Source organism: Anarrhichthys ocellatus, unplaced genomic scaffold, assembly GCF_004355925.1.
Source record: "Anarrhichthys ocellatus isolate YVR2014 unplaced genomic scaffold, GSC_Weel_1.0 scaffold61, whole genome shotgun sequence".
Lineage (NCBI taxonomy): Eukaryota > Metazoa > Chordata > Actinopteri > Perciformes > Anarhichadidae > Anarrhichthys > Anarrhichthys ocellatus.
In genome coordinates this window covers 1,905,822-1,927,071 of record NW_022280091.1, presented here as the reverse complement: position 1 = coordinate 1,927,071, position 21,250 = coordinate 1,905,822, and the positions used below count along the sequence as shown (strand labels likewise).

At 43.0% G+C, this 21,250-nt stretch overlaps 2 protein-coding genes across 3 annotated transcripts; one reads left to right on the top strand and one right to left on the bottom strand.

Moving 5' to 3' along the window:
* Positions 1 to 552: 552 nt before the first annotated feature.
* On the bottom strand, positions 553 to 11,796 carry pde5aa (phosphodiesterase 5A, cGMP-specific, a). The gene is made up of 20 exons (XM_031872001.1): positions 11,126 to 11,796; positions 10,035 to 10,695; positions 9,167 to 9,250; positions 8,959 to 9,039; positions 8,664 to 8,753; positions 8,041 to 8,193; positions 7,870 to 7,937; positions 7,631 to 7,779; positions 7,355 to 7,530; positions 7,218 to 7,268; positions 6,594 to 6,740; positions 5,749 to 5,877; positions 4,180 to 4,274; positions 3,095 to 3,182; positions 2,353 to 2,453; positions 2,172 to 2,249; positions 2,029 to 2,092; positions 1,862 to 1,936; positions 1,298 to 1,381; positions 553 to 1,116 (listed from the first exon to the last, which is right to left on the bottom strand). Exons 1-20 carry the CDS (start codon positions 11,395 to 11,397, stop codon positions 943 to 945), a joined length of 2,820 nt encoding a protein of 939 aa, XP_031727861.1. The 5' UTR covers positions 11,398 to 11,796; the 3' UTR covers positions 553 to 942.
* A 908-nt stretch (positions 11,797 to 12,704) lies between these two features.
* On the top strand, positions 12,705 to 21,097 carry ppp2r2ca (protein phosphatase 2, regulatory subunit B, gamma a). Of its 2 annotated transcripts, XM_031872002.1 has the most exons (10): positions 12,705 to 13,039; positions 13,518 to 13,901; positions 14,373 to 14,470; positions 14,667 to 14,850; positions 15,587 to 15,699; positions 15,874 to 16,051; positions 17,148 to 17,312; positions 17,445 to 17,614; positions 18,421 to 18,512; positions 18,781 to 21,097. In XM_031872002.1, exons 2-10 carry the CDS (start codon positions 13,838 to 13,840, stop codon positions 19,076 to 19,078), a joined length of 1,362 nt encoding a protein of 453 aa, XP_031727862.1. In that variant the 5' UTR covers positions 12,705 to 13,039; positions 13,518 to 13,837; the 3' UTR covers positions 19,079 to 21,097. The 2 variants fall into 2 exon arrangements, with proteins under 2 accessions (XP_031727862.1, XP_031727863.1); XM_031872003.1 differs by having other exon boundaries at positions 12,705 to 13,901.
* Positions 21,098 to 21,250: the final 153 nt, after the last annotated feature.

The window sequence follows — 21,250 nt, the reverse complement described above, 5'->3', positions numbered from 1 at the left end:
CGACAGAGGGGGTCGAAACATTGTAATATTACCTGACTGGATTTGGGTTTTCTTTTTGCGCGCCCTGTCATTTTCTTCCTCTTGTCTCCCCGTCGCCGTCTTCTTCTACCGGTCGGAATCAGCCGCCACTGCGCCGCCGCCTTAAAGCTCATCACTGCCCCCCGGAGGCCGGGATCGTGAAGTGCAACAAACGTGTCACTGAGCTTGGACATTGGAGGTTGATTTGCACACGGTGTGTTTTCATCTTTATCTTGATAATACTTGTCTTTACATACTTTACTCTACATTTGTATACTTACATACAAAGGGTTAAAAAACATAGACATTATTTATAAATTGTTGACTTAACATTGATTTTATAACTGACAGTCTGTAGCATTTTTTCTTTCACATAATTTGGTGTTGTGATTATGTTTTCTGAAGGCAAATGCCACATTTATACATTACAATTTTATGTTTGAATGGATATGTTGAAAAACAATCAGCGCACACATTAAGCGTAGTTTGCTGAGAAATTCAGAAAGAAAAAGAAGGAAGGCAACTAATTTTCATTCATTTATAATGCTTTATAAACACCACTGTTACTACAGGGTGACAAAAACACCTTTCAGGATTGCATGCCATAATAGGCATTGTGAGATCATAACTATACTGAGCAGCCACGGATAGTTTTGATGCCTATAGCCCAAAATACTCTACAGATAGATAGGGTATGCAGTATACGGTAATTACATGACATGGTCTGCATTGACACAAAAATGCAGATATAGAATGGAAATTATAATTTTCTTGTCCTTCAGTCCTTTGAAGATATTGAAACACATCTACTGATGTGTGGGCACTATGCAGATATTTAGTCAAGTTGTGTCCAAGAGAGGATGGAGAACAAACAGGTGCACGTGGCTAAAATGCCTTTTGTGTCTTCATCCTCTGTGCAGTCCCCTATTCGTCTGCCTGCGTCTCTTCCGCCGTGTTTTTATGTGTTTCCAGGGTTACGCAACAACTATTTTCACAGTCCTCTCTCTTTGCAGTCTCAGCAAAATGCATCCAGTTATGTCTGTTCTTCTTACAGCCACTCAGCAGTGGGGAGCAGGCGTCAAACAGTCTCGATACAGCCTGAGGGACACAGAGACAGTGAGAGTGTGATCATGGGAGTGATGGAAGACTGGAAATTAGAGGATAAGAGAGTGGAACAGCGTTGAGGACAATGCTGTGGTTTTTGTTTCCCTTACTAACGCATGCATGTATACCGCTCGCATGCATCCGCACACGTGCAACAGCCGCAGGAATAACACACCTTGTAGAGTGGATAGCAGATGTCATCGATGTATTCCACTTGCATGTATGGCAGTCGAGTGCTGTTCTCTCTGTTCATTATGTCCTGGTGAGAAGAGAGTAGAGCTGGCTGTTAGAATAGGACTATTTCATAGGAGCCCGGAAGAATTGTAGACGATCTAGTCAAACATAGTATGATGTAATTACATGATTCCACTGTCACTGTTATCAAGGTTTGACACCGGCTGGGTAGGTGTAATGCTGTTTTTTTTAAAAGCGTCCTCTTATATATGTTCTTTAAACTGGGACTAAAACAAGCCAGGAGGACTCTTCAACTGAAAAACCGCCTGCATCAGGGAGGTAAAATAAACATTTTGGGATGAACGTGATTCATATTTTACCATACAGACGAGTATAAAAAAATGTATAGTAGTTAAATAAATGAAACAGCTTATTTAAATCAATTTATGATTAATTACTGTGTATTTTCTACTTTCTTGTTGGGCTTTCTATATAACCACATTTTCACAAGCCTTGGTACAATATATAAATGTAATAAGAAAGAAATCCTGCGAGCGAGACTTACAATGGGTTTGATTTTGAACTCCTTTTTCTCTTTGTCCCCTTGTGCAAAGAACTCCATGGTAACCAGGTTGGCAATCTGTTTCGGAGAAAGAGGGAGGTCAAGGCTTGTGATGAATTCAAAACGACTCGGAGATAAAATAAGGAAGTATATTCAGATAAGAACCGTACCCTTTTTTGTTCCGGCCAAGGCTTTGTGATGGCAGAGAGGTCACTGGCTGTCATCAGCATCGACCTGTGGAGTGAACAAATATCTTAAAGGAACGGCCCTGTTCCACCACAGATATCATTATCATCATGTATGTGATTCTCACCTCAGTAAATCTCTTTGTTTCTCACTCTTCCAGCTCACTCTGCTTTTCTTGGCGAGAGAAAAGAACTCCTTCCTTCTCCTTAAAAGAAAAGCAAAAAAAAAAAAGGGGGCATCAGGGGCGAAAAGAAGAGGTTCACAACGCTTGAGCTATGCTACTCTGTACATTTCCTGTTTTAACATACTCCATGTAGACGGTCAGGTTGGTTGCGAGGATTGCCCTTTTGATCATGTGTAGGACAGCTCTGTGGTCTTCTGCAGAGAGACCGCTGAGAATCTTACTCCCCTGGGAGAGGACGAGAGAGACAGCGACTGAGAGAATGAAGTTAATGAAGACTTGAACTCAGGCATGAACACAAGCCGTCTGTTATGAGAACAAAGACTGTGTCCACACTTTGAATCAGACTTTTTTTTAAAAATAATAAAGACCACTTAAATGGAGACTTTGCAACATTTCTCTTGGAGGATATCCGGCGACATTACAGCTTTTGCATGGTATGCTCTTGTTGAAGAAACATGAGAATCCTAATTGAAAGCAGACGATATTCCAAGTATTCTAATTCTATACAAACAATCAATTCATATATAAAACAAATGTCAAATAATATATCAGTTTATCGTCCAATTAACTGCATTCCTCCTCGGTGTATATCTTTAAACGTAAAAATCTTTGGTGTGCCTGTGTGTCATGCAAAGTTTGATTTAAAAATGACTCCAGTAAAGAGACGGACAACGACAGATCGATAGACGGATACGGAGTCCAGTTATGTGTGATATTGGAGATAAACACAGTAGTATATTATGGTTTACAAGTAGTTGGACATGATGAAACAGGTAAAGATTGCGTGCATACACAGCTGACTCAGAGGTTTAGAAAAAGGAGATGGAGTTCAAAATGAATAAAAAGATGAATGGATGAGGTCTTACTGTGTTGTTTAGGATGAAGAGGCACAGGTTGTAGTGGTGGTTTTCAAGAGACGAGTGTCCGTAGAGCTGAGCTAAAGGCTGTTGGCTCCTGAGAGAGAGAGAGAGAAACAGAGAGAGAGAGAGAGCGAGAGAGAGAGAGGGGTTTGGTTTAAAGTGTTCCAAAGTGTTTGAGCCAATCAATTGCTGGTCATTTAAGAGCACTGGGACTCAAACTCAGGTGAAAAAGTGCATTGTGCGTTCAGTAAAACCATACTGAGAGTCCATACAACTGTCCAAACCACGGGAGCAGGGCAGAACTGGGCCAATAACCCTTCTCAATAAAAATAAGAACAATCAAATGTTGGAGCCACATGGTAGAGTCAGATTCAGAGTCCCACCAACACAGAGCATACTAAGAGCAGCGAAGCTATCTGAACCCAAATAAATAAACCTGGAATGGAACAATTGAGGAAATCATATTTGTATGTCTAAGTGATGCTATGAAAACACCTACAAATTAAACAAATAGGCAAAGATAATAAATTAAGATATTAGTTTAATATACAATGAATAAACAAACTAGAATGCTGAAATTTACTGAACAGAGAATTTCAATTTGCTCAACATTTAACCCAAATAAATCAACCTATAAACAAACCGTTACTAGATTTATACTTAGTGACCATCAACTCGCCATTGAAACTGGTCTCCATAACAGAGAATGGCTACAAAGGGAAAAAGAGAATTTGTATCCATTAGATATTAAAACAGGAGAAGTTGACGCAGAAGTTAATCTCACAAATTAGTTAATTAATTTGTCCTCAAATTTAACCAGAAAACTGTGTTATCTTCCAAAAGACAGCACCACAGTAGAAATGGCAGGAGAATATGTTGTTTTGTGTCACAAAGCAAGAAATATATTTTATTACTTTTATTTTAATATTTTATATATTTTTGCTTATTTTGTATTATATTGGCTGAATATAAGAAGGCTGTGACTGACCATTGACAGCATAATCAGTATAATACTGGATAAATATAACTACAAATATACACAGCCATGGAAAATGCAGCAAACATGAAAGAAGGGGAGGTATAGTGTTTACCTTTCTATGTACGAGTTACTGACTCCTCTGTGGTCAAGATCGTGACTCAGAGTGGCGATCATCAGCGCTAAGACCTCCAGACGGGAAAAAATGGTCTGAAATACAGCAGAGAGAGAGAGAGAGAGAAACAGTAAGGAACGTTATTTCCCTGCTTTTCTACGTGAAAGCCAGTTTCATCTGTAAAGCATATTTATATTATATTGCTTTAAGAACGAACATCACAAAGTATCCAAAAAAATTAGCCCATCAACCGCCGCCCCACAACAAAAATCTTGAGGCACAACACAGAACATAAAGATTAGATCAAATATAATTGTGTTAACTTTTTGCCATGGGTTATTCATGTGCTGGTGAAAAGTTTACACCAAAAATCTCAAAACATGTTGATAAAACGCTCAAACTTAAAAGAAAAGAAGAGGATGCTGATGTATGATTGAAATGGAATATATATCCTAAAAACCATTAATAATATACTAAAGATAAACTTATTTTTGTTCCGCAGAACTTGGCCATATCACGTCTGATTGATTGACCTAAAGAACCCAAACACCTGACCAAACACATGAATATTAGTTTCAGGCTAAAAATCAATATAATTTGCATGAATACCTGTAAATCAAACACTACAGCTACAATCATTGTCATTCCAACTCCTTAACTACTACAACAACCCACTAGAACATCCAATGTGCAGAGCCCTGTCACATCAAACGGGATGAAGCGAGTTTCACTGCACCACAGTCACAATTAATCATGTTATAGAGACACGGGCAGAGAAAAGGAGAGAGAGAGACTGAAATAAGTGAGTGACAGAGCTCACTTGAGCAGAGATTTAGGCTGGAGTGTGATCCCCATGGAAAGCAGTTAAGAGGTTTTGGGGAGGTCTAAAAATGAATCCTCTTTCGAATAATTAAGAGTGTCCTGTACCGGAGGAACCCTGCAGGCCTTGAATGACTCCTCCACAAACTGAAGAAGTTATCTGTACTTCAAAACAACAAAAGAAAGATGACGAGCAGTGGATGCAACGTGAATGGACTGTCAAGACGTGACAGCTCCACATAGTCGATTGTCACCAAAATTAGGAGACGCACACATTTTCCTGACTGTACTAAAAAGAGAATTGAATAAAATAAATAAAATGCCCTTTTTTTAAACATTTAGACAAGATAAGATAATCCTTTATTAGTCCCACAGCGGGGACATTTGCAGGATTACGGCAGCAAAGTGGACAGTGCAACAAGAGACATCAGTAGACAACAAACAAAAAAAAAACCCAGCAAAGATATAATAAATATATAAATCCCCAAAAACAACAAAAGCTAAAAATACAATATAATCAGATTGAGTGGTTGAATATACATTATTGCACATATGAGGTAGGATATATAAAGTATTTATATTATTCATAAATACATTGATATTGATACTGAATGAATGAATAACGAGTAATGTTTTGCAAGCACAGTAGTTTGGCAATGAAAGTTACATTTTTATCTTAGCTTTGGTAGTGATGGCTAATTGTACGTGCACATGAGCAAAAAACACACGTAGATGCAGGCGTGCACTAACCTGGAGTTGGTCTGTGGCCATGAGCATAGCGAACATGCTTTGAGCAGTGCTCAGCGCATGGTTCCAGTTGTGATAAGGCACGTTGTTCCTGTAACCACGTCTCACAGTCAGGACCCACTGGCACAGACTCTGGAAGGGAAGAGACGTGTACAAGAGGTGGTAAATAACCAAAGAGGGGTCAGTTAGAACTTCGAAAGAAAAGCTACAAAAAGTGAGAGCTGTTCACTGTAAGCTGCTGCTTCTGTCAGCTGCAGGCTGCTACAACAGCAATTTTTCAAATCTTTTAGTGCCACCTAGGTAAAATTGAATTAATTACTACAGACTTGTTGTTCAGTGTCCCCATGTGTACGACTTTGCTGAATTTAGTTACCATGGAATATTAGATAATAATTAGTATGGTGGTGTGTTGCAGCAAGCTGCTGCTCTAACAAAATACTGGAAGCTCAGTGGTATTGAGAGTACTCCGAGACTGGTGTTGCCCAAGGGTGGGATTGAAACCCTGGCCTCAAAATTGTGGCATAGCCTTGCAATCTTTAGCCAACATGTCACATTGTAAAAAAACAAGCAAAATCTGAATACCATAATAAGATCAAAGAGGGCTGGCTGGAGTCACATTGAACGATAGTAAATGATAAACATCTAAATCAACTTTGTTCACAAGAGCCATGTTGAGAGTAGCAATGCCCATGAGCCAGTATCGAATCCTCAACCATACTCTTTAATCTTCAACCCCTTCAATAAACTCATTTTAAGCAATGTCTTTTTCCATATTGAGGTGGTATCATGGTTGAACAATGGTGGCACTGCCCTCTACCATAAAGCATAATTATCAGCAGGTCGGTTACCTTGTAATTTATGTTAAAATCCTGCACCAAATTGAGGTCCAGGAACATGCGAACGGTAGCCTGGGAGGTCAGGTCGTCTGGCAGACCGAAATCAGAGAAATGGAAGTCTCGGAGTTTTAGCGATTCAACAGTAGGAATCGCAGCCTCCTGAAAACCATAAAACACAACATTAAGAAAATCTATTGAAATATACACTTACTTAGGCACAGCATTCACACACCCACAAACACAACTAACAACACAAGATCTATTTTTCTACATCTTGCCGACACGGCATACGTATACAGGTAAAATCATGTTTTATGTTTAACATGGGTGAGGAGGTTACAATCATAGACGCTAATCATTGAGCATTAGTTGTCAAAATGTGACCTTCAGTGTAATGACCGGTTGATTCCAGGACTACTTAACAACAGAGAAAGTGGATGAGGAAAGGTGGTGGGAAAAGGAGGATTAGAGGAACTGAATGAGGGAGGATGTGGTGCGTGAAAGAAAGGGAAGAGGACAGGTGAGATTGACCACTTTCTTGTCAATATTATTTATGATATTACGGTGGGGGGCCGACGAGGCAAGACTGAACTGAAAGAAAACATTAGTTTCCACCAAAAGAAAGTTAACAATCACCTGAAGGGCTTGGATTTCCTGCTCCGCCGCGGTGATGTGGTAGGCAAGAACCTATGGGAAAGAAGAGAATTTGAAGTTGCGATAGGTTCACTTGGCTGCAAGCTAAAGATGTGAATTACAAAAACTGGGTCACCCACCTCCTGTGTGACTTCTATACTGGCCCTCCGCTCCTCGGTGATCTGCTTGGCCTGAGCATACTGCAGGGCCAGGCCGCAGTACACCGCCAGGTCCTCTAGCAGGCGCTCATCATATCTGTTAAAGGCTTCCACCTCATCCGAGTCTCTGCTCCTCTTGTTTTTCAGCTGGCACACCGCTATGTGACAACGAAGAAAAGGTAATGAGGACAATATTCATGAATCACTTTGTATATCTGCCATGTATCACGACCTTTGTCACTCTCGCAAGAGACTCACCAATGACATTTTCGGACCTCTCATTTCTGACAGGGCAGCAGATCACACTCTTCATTGATTCCTCAGAAATCTCCGATATATTGAGTATTTCCGTGGAAACCAGAGTTCGAACGGCATGTGATGGGTCTACATCTCTGATGTCACGCTCCCTGAAAAATGACATGAAACAAGTTCCACTATGTCTGATGATGATAAGGCTATACATTCTCTGTCTTAATGAATCGAGCAACAGGCAGAACCTTCTGTAGATCTGGCAGGTTGATCCGAGCTCTTCACACTCCAGGTGGATCACTCTGGAGAATGAAACCTGAAATAAAACCACCAGAGGAACAGAAAATGCCATACATTAGGAAAGATATGACTTGATTATGTAAACAAACAGAAAACAGGAATCAAACAGGATAATGCACCTGGTCTTCCACAACTGAGCTTTTCTCACTGGGGATGAAGATAGTGCAGTACTGAGCATGTGTGAAGGGCATGATGGTGGCAGCCATCTTACTCAGCAGAACTTCAAAGGAACGGTGCTCCTTTGACAATACCTGTGCCATCTCTATCAAGACCTGACATAAACGCACAAACACACGTACATATACATAGTTAGATTACATAGACATACAAACGTACATACGTACATACGTACATACATACAAACATACACCCATACATACACACACACACATACACATGTAAAAACATACATACAAACACACATACATGCAAACACACAAGCAAACACACAAACATACATACATACACACGTACAAACATACATACATACATATACATACAGACATACATACAAGCATACACATCGACAAACACACATACATACATACACACACACGTACAAACAAACATACATACATACACACAAACATACATACATACACACAAACATAAAAAAATACAAACATACACACGTACAAACATACACACGTACAAACAAACATACATACACACAAACATACATACATACATACATAAATAGATACATTTAGATAGAATAGAGTTCACATTGTTCTCTAGTTACCTGACTGCGTTTGGCCTCTTGTCTTGAGCTTTCATACAGCTGGACATTATCCAGGACCATCCCCAACACATCCATATGATTTGACAACACCTGGCGTATCAAATTCAACTCAAACTTAACTCAAATGTATTGCTGGCAGACAGCAATTAGCTTCTTAACAAAATGTGTACGTATTTAGAGTTAGCATTAAAATTGGAGACATACATACATTACATTATAAGTAATATACATACATAGACAACAGCTCTAACATGTGCTGCTCTGTAACTACAGGCCCAAACCTCCCGTCACACACCTTTTCATCCATGTTGGTAAAACCAGAAACCGATCCATCGCAGCTATTTCTCTTGTTAATCATTACAACTACACCTACCACCTGTCCACAAAAAGAAGATGTGTTTTATTGTTACACAATCTGTGTTGCAATGCATTGCACTAAAGGTTCCATATTGGGCAAAAGACACATGTCATATCATTTTGAAAACAATTGTTCCAAATGTTACCTCTCCGCTGTGGTTCTTGATGGGAACACTCAAAACTGTCCTGATCTGTGGCGATTCATCGTCATCGAAGTCAAATCTGGGGTCCTGAGGACGTGAACAGTGGAAGCACTTCAGTACATAACACTGGAGACAATTACATCACCTATTTATACTTAATTGCAACACATTTGTGTGTGTAAAACATGTGTATTGCATCATTGTGCGAATTAAGATCTTTATGTAATTTGGCAGCAAAAGACTTTAACTCCTACCCTTACTTAACTCTATTCATACTCCAGCCATCTTAAACTATTCGGTCAGTATTGTTCATTGGCGTCAGGGAGATCCAGCCAGGATTACCCGTGTTTCCCAGTAACCTTAGTGTTCCACAGGTTAATATAAACTAACAACCCACACCTACGCTACCTGCCATTGCTGCCAGGTGTTGGCACCAGCTCCTAATCACATCGGTGGCGAGGACAAGGAGTGCTGGTGTGGGTACCTCCTGTAAGCCCTTAAGTGAGCTGTGCCGTCTTAGTGTGGGTGTGCGTATGTGTGCAGGTGACAGCATAGCATAGTACGGATAAGCACCCTCTCATTATTCAGAGGTTAATCGGTGGAAGAAGCCTCTAAAAGGATTAGGAGCAGGTGCGTCATCTGGGACTCCCTCACACACACCTACGCACTCCACGAAACAACCATGTCATCGTCTAAGAAGGGGTTATCAGGAACTTAGTGAATTATTTAGTGTACAGTCCTCATTATAAGATCATAAGATACCTGTGCCCTTGAACAAACTTGGTCATGTGTAGAAACGTGTCTGTTTTTAAGCAGAGCTTTCCCCAAAATGCAGAGTCATGACAACCAATTTGTCAGCTTGAAGGTTTACCTCTGATGCGTCCCTCAGGTTCACTGGTGACCCTGTAGCCAGTACACATCCCATGATACCCTTCACCAACACCAGGTGCGCATTGCCGCAGAGGTTGACCTCGCTCAAGCCCCCCGGCACTGTCGGGGCGACCACCTCCTCCAAGGTGTTCCTTCCACCACAGTCTTTCTTTACCAGAGAGAGGGAGCAACACTCGGCTGTCAGCAGCTCCCCAGCGTGCAGGACAGCCCCCTGGCAGAGCTCTGCGACAGAGCCCATCCAACCGAGACCCCCTCTCAGGAGCTCCGTCGACCATGGGCAACACTCCCCATGGCCACACGCTGCAACGTTTGCAGCAGTGGGACACAGCGGGTGAGGAGAGTGGGGCGAGTCGGGGGAGAAAACGGGAGAAAGAGGACGGCAGGGAGAAAAGGAGAAGCGGGACGAACGAGGAGAGAGGTGAGAGCAAGGGGAGTGACCGCCCAGTATATCTGGACTGACGGGATACCCCCAGTCGGGGTTGGAGGCGAAGGGTTTGAGCCTGTCCATCAGGGATGAAATGTTCAAGTGTGTGTCGGTCAGTGGAGAGGAAGATCTGCGATGGTGAGCCGCCCTGAGCATGTCGGAGTGGTCTGAGCTGCTCCTGGGAAACCTGGGCAGTGGAGTCTGTGCACCACTGAGCCTGAAGTCACAGGCAAGACAGATTAGAATTAACTCTACTACACCTGACACTTTAATAACATTTGTTTTAATTAAACATACTTTTAAGTTCTTTGTTTATTATATTTCATTGCAAATCTTCACATTTGCTATTTTTAAATGATCATTTACTATTGCACTTCGTTTATTGTCACGCACCAATCACCAAGCCAAATTCCTTGTATGTACAATAAAACCCGTTTCTGATTGGCTGGGAAAACACACAACAAATGGTTGTGGATAAAACATTGTCCTACTGCAATAATGTTTCTAAAACAATTTGCTCGGCTTTATTTACATCAACATGCAGTTTAGTTGTATTGCAGTCATGTAGAACTTTTCAAATCAATATATTAAGAGATGCGGCTGAGCTCAGTTGGAGAGGGTTATATAAAAAAAAGTAAATATCTTACGCGGAAGTTCTGCGTAAAAAGTACTCCCTCGTGAAGTCGGAGTGGTCATCCAGCCATGCCTCCACTTGGTCGCTTTTCAGACCGTCTCCAAACCTCTCGCCGCGCGTCTTCGAGGGGGGGCTCCACAGCGGTGAGAAGAACCAGCCCATTCCCCTCACCATCGGCGGCTCGGTCACCGTTTCCCCACAGAAGGACCTCTCCGCCCGGGCGGTGTCAGGAGATGCACCGTCTGGCTCCATGGTCTCCGGCGCTTTGGAGTGAAGGCAGGGCATCCCCTCGCTCAAGTAGAGCGAAAAAAGATCACTTAAACTCAGTTTATCGTTCGCGCGGATTAGTTATAGGAGAAAACACCTGCCATGTGGAGGTTGGTGAGGCCAACTGAAGCGACGTGCCAGAGAGGAGGGGAGTGACGTTGGATGACTCCGGGAAAGCCCGTGGAAATGATTGCGTCAAGGTAATCCTCCTGATCTTTAATGCTCAGCCGATCTGGCGCCACAGGTTTATTCATTAAAGGGAACTGATTTAAACTCCATTACATAATGAATGGATCGGGCCCAACCACGCGAGCTTTTCTCCATCATGAATTATAGATCAGGTTTGTCCCCAATAGTTTGCCAAGTGCTATAAGCAATCTGAAGAAAGTTCCAGTCTTTAAACTGTACATTTAAATTGAGTGGCCGTAAAAAGATAATTTACACGGTTGCACTTATATTAATAATTGCCTATCACATTATTGTAGACACCACATTGATATAAGTTATTTTTTGTTATTGTTTTGTATTTCTGGTTCACTTCAATGTTATAATATAAATTGTATTGTAATCTGCAAAAAATATCCAGAAATAAACTCAAGGCCTTCCCTGCATTTTAAAGAGTTCTTAAAAAAGGGACAGTCAAAATCAAAAATACACATTTTCTGTATTGGTATTAACATAAATCTAGATATTTTTGGTGTGAGTTGCCTTCTCTTCTCTATAATATGCAGACGTTGTTGTGACCAGTTTCATGTAGAAACTATTTTCTTTCGACCATAGTTCCTAAATGAAACTGCTCACAACACAGCCTGTGGATTATCTCGAGTAACCGAATCATGATTTCTGGAAAGAGACATTGCCATGAATTTTTCCAAATGTATTTTTTGGGGCTCACTGCCCCTTTAAAGTGCACCAAAACATGCACACACAATATTACCAAGATTAAAAGAGTGAGATGCTGGAATGATGTTATGTCAAGCTTCTAAAAAGAGATTCAAAAATATGTTTGATTTTAAAGGGAAGTCTTGCAGCTTGTCACCAACATGATCAACATGATAAGGGACATGCAAGAAAGAGTCAGAACAGCGCTTTCTGTTCAGGGAATGCCAAACAGTGCTGTAACAGGAAAAGGCTTATCAACGGCCCGTTAGTGAAGAAAGCAGCCTCTGACCGGTAACACTGTGGTGTCTGGAGAGAAACCATTGCATCGCATATTTTATTCTGAATATTACCAGAGTCATACATATCACTCAGTGTCTAACGGCTCCCTCTGCTGGCCTCTCCCTCCTTCATCATCTGCAGTGGGTGGATACCTGGGGTGACAGCCGCGTCGTGATTGGCCGCTCCAGGAGGAGGCTGCCATGACACGGTGGATGCTGCACGGAATCAGTTCCACAGCATCAGCAGGCGGCGAGACCTCCATCCTCCTTCTCGTTCTCCCTCTCTCTCTCTCTCTGTCTCTCTCTCTCTTTTATCCTCCTTTGCCTCTCCTCCTCTCACCTCCACCCTTGCTCTTCTCCTCTCCCCTCTCCTCTCCCTCGGACAGCAACGCGGAACTGGAGCGAGGCCTTCTCGGGCTGTCTGCAGCAGAGGACGCACACACACCAGCGGGGGGATAGCAGCAGCAGCAGCAGCAGCAGCAGCAGCAGCAGGCAGACTGGTAGGTGTGCTGAGGCCTGTCTCCCTCCTGCAGCACAGGGAAGACATTGCGTTCTCCTCTGATCTCCGTCAAGGACTATCTATGAGAGGTGTGTGTGTGTGGGTGTGTGTGCGTGTGACAGAGCAGGGATCTGGAAAGTAGGCAGGACCACCACACCCTGGGAGCATTTACTACCACTGCCGGAGCTACACTGGGTGAATGTAGATATTATCATCCTCTTCATCCTGCCGTCTCTGTGTGTGCATGCAGACGGGTTTATATTCTCTCTCTCTCTCTCTGCTGGAGCTGTTTGTTGTCTTTCCTCCACTCCATGGCGGTGGGATTTCAGTCGACGAGGCCTCGCGCATCTGCACACGTGTTTCTGTGCTAATGAGTGTGTTAAACGCCTAATAAAGGTCACACCATTTGGCATGCGAGTGTATCGTCAGCACCCGCCTAATGACAGCCCTCCTCCTTCTCTTTCCAACATCATCACCAGCCCTTCACATCCTCCACCTCCACTACTCTCCTCCTTTCTGTCCTCCCCGCATCTTCCTTTCCCCCTCACCCCCTTTTCCTCCTCCTTGAAAAAACCCAAACCCCTCTTTCTCCTGCCTCTCTTCATTCACCATCGCCCTCTCCATCTTCACGCCTCTTCTCCTTCCGGCTGGCTGTTTTTTCCCCCCCCGGATGCCTTGCTCCAGGCCTCTTCGCTAGGCCCCAGCAGCATGGGCGCAGCCTGTGCGGGGAGAGAGAGCACGGATCGGACCCTTCCACTCAGGACGGGCGCGTCGGCGGGTCACCCTCCCTCGGCTTCAGATGGGCGAGGACGCTGAGAGCCCCAAAATCAACCACACCTTCCTACGAGACTACGTCACTGAAGGTAGAGCAGGCGGCGGGTCATCCCCGTCTCCGGGGTGTCAGATAGCATGCTGGCGTGATTGAGTGGATTCATTTATTAGCTGCATGGGTGCATCATTCCTGCACTGCCAGGGGATGGATGTTGACTATAATCACTCCATGATATGATTTTGGCATGGTAAACTTGATTTCATGTTGGTTTAGAGTTTATGGAGCTAGTAGCACAATTAACATTCAGCGTTTGTTTTCTTGTCCCATTGAGAATTAATCCACGTCCGGTCCAAGCAGCATGAGTAAGATTTATTCTGGTTTTATTGTTTAGGATACTTTGTATTGATCCAGTATTTAGTTTTTGTTCATCTCCACCCCTGATTCATTTTCTCTGTGCCTACTTTACGTCCTTTCTATTCTGTCATCTCTCCTTCACCCTTACTTCCCTTATTCTAACTATTATCCTGCTTAATCGCCTCACATTTTCCCCATCTTCCCCCAGCTGATGTCATCTCTACGGTGGAGTTTAACCAGACAGGGGACCTGCTGGCCACGGGGGATAAAGGTGGCCGAGTGGTCATCTTCCAGAGAGAGACTGAGGTCGGTTTAACATGTAAAACTTCAAATTTATACCCAGGATATCAGCAAACAAGCATGAATGAATAGTTACTACCTATACGACCAAACTACAGCATTCTGGCATCACTTTGTAAAATAGATGTTCTTTTCTGCTATTTCTTTCACACATAAATATTCTTTCAAAGCTGTGGTTTTCTTCCTTATTTGACCCGGACAGTCCAAAGGGGAATCAGAGGAGGTGGGGGAGACGGGGGACTGTGGCGAGTACAATGTCTACAGCACATTCCAGAGCCACGAGCCGGACTTTGACTACCTGAAGAGCCTGGAGATCGAAGAGAAGATCAACAAGATCAGATGGCTGCCACAGCAGAACGCGGCACATTTCCTCCTCTCCACCAATGGTGAGAAACCAGTGACACCATCTGTACTTCCCAGTTAGGATGAAGCTAGTAGACATGTGTACAGTTTGTACTGTGAGATATCAACAGTGATTATGCATGCATTTTGATTGATATTAATGATAACATCTTCATTTACCTAGGTGGGATAATATATCATCAGACAGTTATTGGAGTCACATTTGTGAGGACATTAGTGGCACCAACCTGCCAGTGTTAAAACCAGAGAACCTAATCTGTGTATATTATTCCTGTCATGGATTTAATTGCCCTGAAATGCTCATCTGGACTAGGGATGCGCGGATCCAACTTTTTCAGTCTTGATACTGATACCTTGGCTTTGGTTATTGGCCGATGCCAAGTACCGATCTGATACCGGTGTTTAGTTAATAAACTGTATGTCTCACTATGTGGATTAGACTGGGATCATTCCTTTATGTGTAACATTGCTTTCCTAACTTTGTAAAATAAATGTAACAAATAAATACATAGACATAAATGTACTGAATTACGAAACCAGATCGGCCCATTGTCACGAATACCCGAACCATCTATTTGAGCCAGTATCGGACCACTAGTCCGATATCCGTATCGGTGCGTCTCTAATCAGGATTTCCTGAGAAACTGGCCACATGAAGAAGAATTCATGATCAGGTCTCTTCTCCACTGGCCGAGGCATTTAATGTCAGCTTTCTCTCAACTTCCTGTGACGTCCAAATATCTCTCTGCCCCGTCACAGATAAGACCATTAAATTGTGGAAGGTGAGTGAGAGAGACAAGAGACCAGAGGGATACAACCTGAAAGATGAGGAGGGGCGGATCAAGGACACCTCTACCATCACCTCTCTGCAGGTACACACACACACACACACACACACACACACACACACACACACACACAAACACGCAAGCCTGCTAACGCTCACCTTTATCAGCCACGTATCAGGTTGATGTTCCAAGTGCCGTCATATGACCCCTGACTCCATCCCTCTTGTCGGTCCTCGCCTCTGTATCTCTGTATCTAAGGTGCCGGTGCTGAAACCCACAGATCTGATGGTCGAGGTCCGTCCCAGACGAGTGTTCTCCAATGGGCACACCTACCACGTTAACTCCATCTCAGTCAACAGCGACGGGGAGACCTACCTGTCTGCTGACGACCTCCGCATCAACATGTGGCACCTGGGCATCACGGACCGCAGCTTCAGTATCCTAACTAACAGCGACTCGTTTTGTTTATGTCATGAACATTTTTTTATTATTGCACTGTGCTCCTGAACATCACTCTGGGCTTTCTATAACTCCGTAGCTCGCTATAGAGCTGATTTTAAAAAAACAATTGTAACATAGGGTATGAAATTCACATAATGAAAGTGCGAAGAGGGAGCTATCATTTTCACTGCCATCATTATACATTTGGCAGCAGCAATGCGAACATTATAATAGGATGATTTTTAATTCAAAATCTATTTCTGTAACAGGAGTAAGGGACCTTACTCTAGAATAAAGTAAAAATAGTGTCATAATAAATCACTAATATTTTGGGGTTCAGTTGAAGTCAGTGAATCTATGTACTAAAGTAAAGTTAGAACAAGAGCACAGTGAATCCTATGTTTGTTCGCGTGTTTGACTCCATCACATGAATTAACAGTGTTGATACGCACCACATACAATCGTGCCAAATGAATATACTTGCTCTCTGATTCTCCCGCACTCAATTCCACCTCTTTAAAATATACATTCAGTTGAACTACACTTTACATTCTCCTCTGAATTCATCCTTGATCTATATTTCATGTAAACGGTGTCTATGTTTGGATTTATGTTTTCATTAATTAAAGCGCTGTGTATTCAGCTCAGGCTGGAGCGTGTTGGACAAAGGGGGGGGGGGGGCATTTCCCATTCAAACGGAAGCTGACCTAGAAAATCAAAGAGGCATCTATGGAAGAAGAGTTTAAATAATTCACTTGGCAGTACACTTTCTTCTGAGCCACACAGGACCGCCACAAATAGAACAGAGAGGGAGCAGAGTGAGCATGCATATTGGGGGGTTGGTTGGGGCAGCATTTTGGGGGTTTTGATTATGTTTTGAGGTGAGAGCGCCGAACAAGTCGGTACTGAAAAATTAAACGTTTGTCTGAAACTGAAAAGCAACTGAAAAGGATTTTAGGTGACTTATCACTCTACTCTGCAAAGATTTTACAACATATATCATACTGTCTGCATACAGTATGATATGTGCACCTCCCAAGGATTTGCTGCCACCTCAGTGGTGTTTAATCCCTAACAAGCCTTTCTCTCAGACATCGTGGACATCAAACCAGCCAACATGGAGGATCTGACGGAGGTGATAACAGCGGCGGAGTTCCACCCTCACCACTGCCACCTGTTTGTGTACAGCAGCAGCAAGGGCACCCTGCGCCTCTGTGACATGAGAGCCTCCGCGCTCTGTGACCGACACTCCAAACGTGAGTAACGCTGTGGACATTGGAGAGCTTGTTTGCATCGATTACATTTTTGCAACGCAGAATTGAACATAATTGCTCTCGCGATACAAAATGTCATATTTGTGAATAATCGATCACTCTGTCTCTGTTTAGTATTTGAGGAACCTGAGGATCCAGGGAGCCGGTCCTTCTTCTCAGAGATCATTTCCTCTGTGTCGGACGTCAAGTTTAGCCACAGTGGGCGGTACCTGCTGACCAGAGACTACCTCACCGCCAAGGTGTGGGACTTGAACATGGACAAGGGCCCCGTGGAGACGTACCAGGTAAGTTAGCACACCCATGTGTCAGTTAAGATCTGTATAACCTGTGCTGATTAAATGCATGTTAATGTGGCCCTTGTAGCCTGTGATTGTTGTGTTGTTGATGAATGTGACATCCAGACAGATTTTGAAAACATGCAGTCTGTCGTAGATGTTAAGCTTTGGAAATGGTGGATCCATTGGACCACCATGTTTTGGTCTGAATCTACCCCAAGTGCCTTAAATTTGCATTATTTTTCATGGCCATCAAGGGGCGACTCCTCTGGTTGTTAAAAGAAGTCTAATTGTACAGAAGTCTATGAGAAAATGTCCGTACTTCTCACTTGATTTATTACCTCAGTAAACATTGTAAACATGAGTTTATGGTCTCAATCTCTAGTTTCAAGTCTTCTTCAATACAGCATGATGTTCATTTAGTAAGTTCTGGTCCATTTAGAGTCAAATAGACCATAAAGCAGGGTATGCTTTAGGACGGGGCTACCTTGTGATTGACAGTTCGCTACCACGGCGTTGTCCAGTCTGGGAGTTGTTCGTGTTTTCTTCTTACAACTTTAACAGTGTGTTTTGGTCACCTGAAAATGTCTTCTTCATTGTTCGGTTGCGCTCTCTTGTGTCACTTCTGGTTAAAAAAAAAGAGAGATGGCAGCGGCCAAAAAAACAAGATTGTGTTCGGCCAAATTGCCAAACTTGAGGCTTCAAAATTGTAGTCCACAAACCAATGGATGATGTCACAGTGACTACGTCCACCTCTTATAAACAGTCTTTGATTTACCCTAGACACTAAGGTTGACTGTGTGCTTGATCCACAGGTCCATGAATACCTGAGGAGTAAGCTGTGTTCCCTCTATGAAAACGACTGCATCTTTGACAAGTTTGAGTGTGTTTGGAACAGCTCAGACAGGTAAGGAGACAAGGATAGACAAAGCACAGTATACTGTGTGTCAGTGTGTTTCTGCTCGCAGTGATCCGCTGAATGCTCTGCCTCTGCCATTATCGACATCTAAATCAATCCCAGAGACAAGCTTTGCCGACGTCTAATCAATCCCTTTGCGTTCAGTTTCGTTATCTTCCCGTCCACTCCCTCTCCCCTCTGTGAACCGAGCATTTCTTCTCTTTCACCGTGCATTCAATATGACATCTCGTCATGTCAATCTCTCTCCTCTCCTCAGCGTGATCATGACAGGGGCGTACAACAGCTTCTTCCGGATGTTCGACAGGGAGACGGGCCGAGGCGTAACCCTGGAGGCTTGGCGAGAGAGCAGCAAGCCTCGGGCCGTGCTGCGGACCCGGCGAGTGTACAACGGCGGTAAGCGGCGCCGCGGGGACGTGGGGGTCGACAGCCTGGACTTCACCAAGAAAATCCTGCACATGGCTTGGCACCCATCTGAGAACATCATTGCCATAGCGGCCACCAACAACCTGTACATCTTCCAGGATCGCGTCAACCCGGAAACACAGTTACAGTGACAAAGACATGAACAGCGGCACAAATCTATATTTGGATGTCTTAGAGACGGCATGTGGACTGAACGGCCGTTATGAGAAGATTTAGTCAACAACCAGGCTGGTTCACAACATACTGACCGTTTGTGTTGATATAAGATTGGATTAATGATAAAATCTTAAGACTGTTAATATATTCAAACCCCTACAGAGCGTGTGTAATCCTTTTTTGCTCAACACTGAGATGAACTGATGCCTCCTGTACCCATCAGGGCATGTTTTTTGGTCCCACACTACTCCCACTTTTTAAAGATGTTTGTGTAACTGCTCCACCGTAGGGGCGGTAGGAGAGGTGCGGGGACACCTCTCCCTCTGCAGTGACTCAGTGCTGTTGACCACACAATGTTGCACTCCTCACTGATGCGCTCTTGTACCTTTTTTGGCACAAAAATGAAAGATAGGCGTTTCGTAGCAACGGACGAAACGTAAAGGTCCCAATGACTTTGCCAGAAAGTGCAACTAAATGTAAGCATTTTTTTTCACTATTGTGGAGTAGGAGTTGTATTATCGTACAGCTCTTCACAACAACATCCTAAACCTTTCTCTATCTGGGTCGCCAACAGCGGTTGAACCTCTCCCTCAGAGCAGTGCTCTTCGAGATTTCTCGTTTAAATGCCCTGTAATCTTCGCCCTATTCACTTTGCAATAATAGCACTGATGAAAACACAGTGCAAGCAGTATTCTTGCTTTCAAACATGAGCTCTTCTTCTACAGGTATACACTCTTTTTACTGTTAGCTGTAAATATTATGTGTTGTCTCTTTTTGTTATTATTATAAAGGCGGTACCAATTTTGGGTCCAGAGAGCTAAAGGATAAAAGAGGAGTACACTGCAGATCAGAAAGATTACGAGATGGAATTATATTTCAGTTGAAGACTCGATATATAGGGGATTTTTCTCGTAGCAAGACATAGATAGGTATTGCCAGCTGTGGCGATGGAGGGGGGAGTTGTGCACAAACCAACAATTACAGTTTTGTTATGTATATTGGGCCCGTATTGGGTTTTAATTGAAGTAATTTCCTTGTCTGAACTTTACATAATACGTGGTAAATTATCGTAAATGAGAGCGACAATGTGTTAGCGTCTCTCATACGCTCTAATTGAGGCTGATTGGTGATCAAATCTTATTCAGACAAATGTTTGATTTATGTTCAACGTTATGCTAATTGAAAAACGAGCAGTGTTCATTATGTAAGGCATAAGCACATGTTGAAGAAGTATCTCACAATCAAGAAAACGATGGATACCAAGCACACAAACGAGGCCCCTGATTCAGCCAATCGGAGTGTTCATGAGTGAGTTTGTGTCCGGTGTATTTGAAGGTCAGAGGTTATCATCAGTGCAATAGCTCATTATGTACATTGCTGAAATGTCTTTATCATTCAAACAATAGTCAAGTGAGTTTATCACATCACCGGTTCGTAATGTCATTATACCGTATACCTCACAGTGCCACATGCTACTCTGGAGTTAAAAAGCCCAGGATGTACAGCAGCAGTAGGGTCGATGTTTGTGTTGGGCTGAATTCTGTGACTAGGTCGAGATTTGATTGTTTACAGTGAAGTGCTTTGTCTTCAAGTGACCTTGGCCCCGATGGGATAATCGTAAGTGGTCTGGATGTGAAACTGGAGCAGGTGGAGTAACAGAATCAGTGCAGAGGTGGAGGCTCCACTTCAAAAAAAAAATATATGTATGTGCAAGCAACATCAACATCAGTTTCACAGTGTAAACCTTAAAGTGACAGTTCAACCCATAATCAAAAAAGGGATCCCCCCCCCCCCTTACCTGTAGTGCTTTTAATCAAGTTTGTTTTGGTGTGAGTTGACTAGTTTTGGAGATACCGCTGTAGTGATGTCTGCCTTCTCTCCATTATAATGGGACTAAATGGTGCTCGGCTTGTGGAGCTCAAAGCGCCAAAAAAAAATACACTTGAAAAACTCAACAGCAATTTCTCTTTCTGGAAATCATTTTTTTTCGTTAACGAACTATGGCTTAAAGAAAATAGTTCCTACATGAAACTGGTCACAACAAGGTCTGTATATTATCTTGAGTAACCAGGGTCATGATTTCTAATAAGAAACATTACTGAGAACCACAAGCCGAGTGTCATATGGCTTGGAGAGAAGGCAGACAT